Consider the following 3,433-nt stretch of genomic DNA (forward strand, 5'->3'; position numbering starts at 1 on the left):
TATCCAGTGAAATGGTTGATATGATTTTTTTTTTTTTTTGGAGAAAATATCCACTGTAATGGTTGGTATGTTAGGTAGGGAGGAGAGTGATGAATTTATTTCCACCACCGATCACTCCCGGTTGCAATTTTGAATTTTATAAAATATTTTCTCATTTAAAAAAAAATAAAATCTCAGAAGAACAACTAATTTAATGCATAGTGGTTTCGGACACTACCATGACAATATTACTTAAGCATGTCCATAAATGTGGACTTATCACGTATTTGTCAGCAAAACAATGAAATAAATTCATGATAATCTCTATCAGTATCTCAAAATAATATCCTCTCAAGAAAGATTGAGTTCCTATCCGATGATCATTCATGGATATACTATGATAAATGACTACGTAAGAGCATCGGTTCTTTTCTGATGATTATCTTCAACGAATGATGCATATCAACCGACCTATATAACCTATATATAATAAGTAGATGCTTCACAACAAGCCCCACAAGAAGCCGAATTTCTTCTAACTAATATTCAAAATAACTTCAAACACATACAACTGCAAGTAAGAGGGATTTTCATATCTTCAAAAGCAGTGGCTAAGAATCAGATTCTTCACAAAAGGTTGAATGCATAAGACAGTTTATTCATTTCTATGACAAGTATGACAAAATTAGTATATATAGACATGCTCTGCTTCTAAAAGTTCCACGGAATCCCAAACAGTATTGATTGCATCAAGCCATCTGTGTATGTGTATATCTGAGAGTGAAGAAAAAGAGACAGAGTAATGGAGATGCAAGGTCAAAGATTGGTTCTGGTTCCATGTCCATACCAAGGCCACATAAACCCTATGCTTCAGTTAGGTACGTTTCTTCACTCGAAAGGATTTTCCATTACCATCGTTCACACCCAATTCAACTCTCCTAGCCCTTCCAACCACCCGGAGTTCACCTTCATTCCGATTCCTGATGGCCTAACTGTTCCTCTAGTCTCATCTGGGAATATAGTAGCTATTCTGTTGGCCATCAATGCAAATTGCAAATCGAGTTTCGAACAATGTTTGACTACTCAAGTAATGGAACAAGAACCGGAGAAGAAGATCACCTGCATCATCTATGATGAATTCATGTACTTCTCTGCAGCTGCTGCTAATCATCTAAACATCCCAAGCATCATCCTCCGTACTACCAGTGCGGCCAATTTTCTTGCTCGTAGCACTGTCATAGAACTTCATTCGAAAGGCCACATTCCCTTCCCAGGTATGTGCCAAACAATTATGCCAAGTTATGAAACTACTTTTGATAGAAAATATATGCAAACTAAGATGCTGAAGCTTAGTGGTAGAGTTGATGTACATTTTATTTCCTTAATCACAGAGTCTGTGTCATTGGACCCGGTGCCCCAACTTCATCTTCTCAGATTTAAGGATCTGCCCATCTCAACCTTTGACACATTAGAGAACTTTTTGAGAGTAGTAGTTAACTCGCATGATGTTAGGAGATCTTCAGCCATAGTTTGTAATACCACAGTCTGCCTTGATCAATCATCACTAGCACAGATCCAAGAACATTGCCAAGTACCGATCTTTTGCGTAGGCCCTCTTCACAAACTCAATACAGCGGCCCCTATTAGTAGTTTACTTGAAGAGGACACAAGTTGTATTGAGTGGCTTGACAAGCAGTCTCACAAGTCAGTTATCTACGTCAGTTTGGGGAGTGTAGCATCCATTGGTGAGAAAGAACTAGCAGAAATGACTTGGGGATTAGCTAACAGCAAGCAACCTTTCTTGTGGGTGATCAGACCTGGCTCCATTAACGGTTCAGATTGGATAGAGCTGTTGCCTCAAGAGTTTAGAGAAGCTATTGGAGAAAGAGGTTTCATAGTGAAATGGGCACCCCAAAGGGAAGTTTTGGCTCATGGCGCTGTGGGGGCGTTTTGGACTCATTGTGGCTGGAATTCAACTCTTGAAAGAATATCGGAAGGGGTTCCGATGATTTGCAAACCGTGTTTCGGTGATCAGAAGGTGCATGCAAGGCATGTTAGCGAAGTATGGAGACTAGGTATAGAATTGGGGGATGTGTTTGAGAGGGGAGAGATAGAGAGAGCTGTTAGGAAAGTTTTGGTGGATAACGATGGGGAGGAAATCAGGGTGAGGGCTAAGGATATGAAGGAGAAAATACAAGTTTCTATGAGCAGTGGTGGATCTACCTACAATTTCTTGAATAAGCTTGTTGAACTCATCATCAGATTCTAAACTGCAATAACGGCAGCCTCTTCACAATTAGCTTGGTCCTAGCTATCTGCATAGATGAGGCTTCTAGGATCTGTTTGCAAACTTTGTCAAATTGATAGATGAGGCTTCTAGGATATGTTTGCAAACTTTGTCCAGAAGTCCGTTCTATGCTAATGAAAATTTTAGACTTTTACTTTTATTGAGAATTTGAAATTATAACTATTTACCTTGCTCATCTTAAAACTTAAAACTTGTATAAATCTGGTCGTGTAAAAGTAAACCTTGTGTAGCTAAAGAGGTTTGGCTCAGTTGGTAACGGTGGACCTGTAGTGGAGATCATATTCAAGTTCAATCCTCATTGCCAGCAGGCCTAGTTTGGTTCTTGATCTGTAAATTTTTCTGTGATATCTATAACTGGGTGCTAATGTGACAGGTACGTGTTCATCGTAAGTTATTCAGCGTTAGAATTGCAAGTTCTTCAACGTTAAAGTTACATGTTTCCCCTGACAATGATAATGGAAGCCTAAACAAACTCTCACCTAAACATTTATGTAATAAAAAAAAAATTAACCTAAACCTATTTAGTGATAAGCCTCGGCATTCTCACTCTCAGTGATAGGAGTTTACTGTTCATCATGGTTTGTGACTGACGACCTTGCCTCCCAGTTTGGCCTTTATTTTAGTTTGGGCACTCATTGACGTTCCCAAAATGCTCATGGTCTTTAGAGACTCGAGTGATGTGGGTTAGAAACCATGTTACATGGACACTGACACGACGACACGGCAAATCCAAAAAATTTAAGATCTAACACGGCTTGGACACAGAAAATAATTAATACATTTATATATTTTAATACATGAAAAAAAATACTAAAAACATGAGCTCGAGACCATATGCGTTATCAGCAAATAGACACTTCAATTGATTGGAGATTAGGAAACCTAGTGACTAATTTGAAGTGGAAAAAGGAGATGAAGGAAGAGGGGAAGAGTGGAAAAAAGAGATTAAGTTGCAGTTTACAAACTAGATCAGAATATTAGATCGTTTAAACATTAGCTAGGAATCACTCTTATTATTATTAGGGTGCGTCTATTGCCACCCTACAAACCACTTTGTTCACCCCACGTTCTCTTCACACCCCACTTATATATTTTTAATTGTAAGTCTACTTTGTTCACCCGTTTAAAATACTTAAAATACCCTTT

At 38.5% G+C, this 3,433-nt stretch overlaps 1 protein-coding gene across 1 annotated transcript; it reads left to right on the top strand.

Annotated features, from left to right (window-relative positions):
- Positions 1-655: 655 nt before the first annotated feature.
- On the top strand, positions 656-2,561 carry LOC101295985 (UDP-glycosyltransferase 76E2-like). Its single transcript, XM_004294213.1, has 2 exons — positions 656-1,253; positions 1,371-2,561. The coding sequence occupies exons 1-2, from the start codon at positions 782-784 to the stop codon at positions 2,246-2,248; spliced, it is 1,350 nt and encodes a 449-aa protein (XP_004294261.1). The 5' UTR covers positions 656-781; the 3' UTR covers positions 2,249-2,561.
- The last annotated feature ends 872 nt before the right edge of the window (positions 2,562-3,433 follow it).

The sequence above is a fragment of the Fragaria vesca genome, linkage group LG3 (assembly GCF_000184155.1).
Source record: "Fragaria vesca subsp. vesca linkage group LG3, FraVesHawaii_1.0, whole genome shotgun sequence".
NCBI classification, from domain to species: domain Eukaryota; kingdom Viridiplantae; phylum Streptophyta; class Magnoliopsida; order Rosales; family Rosaceae; genus Fragaria; species Fragaria vesca.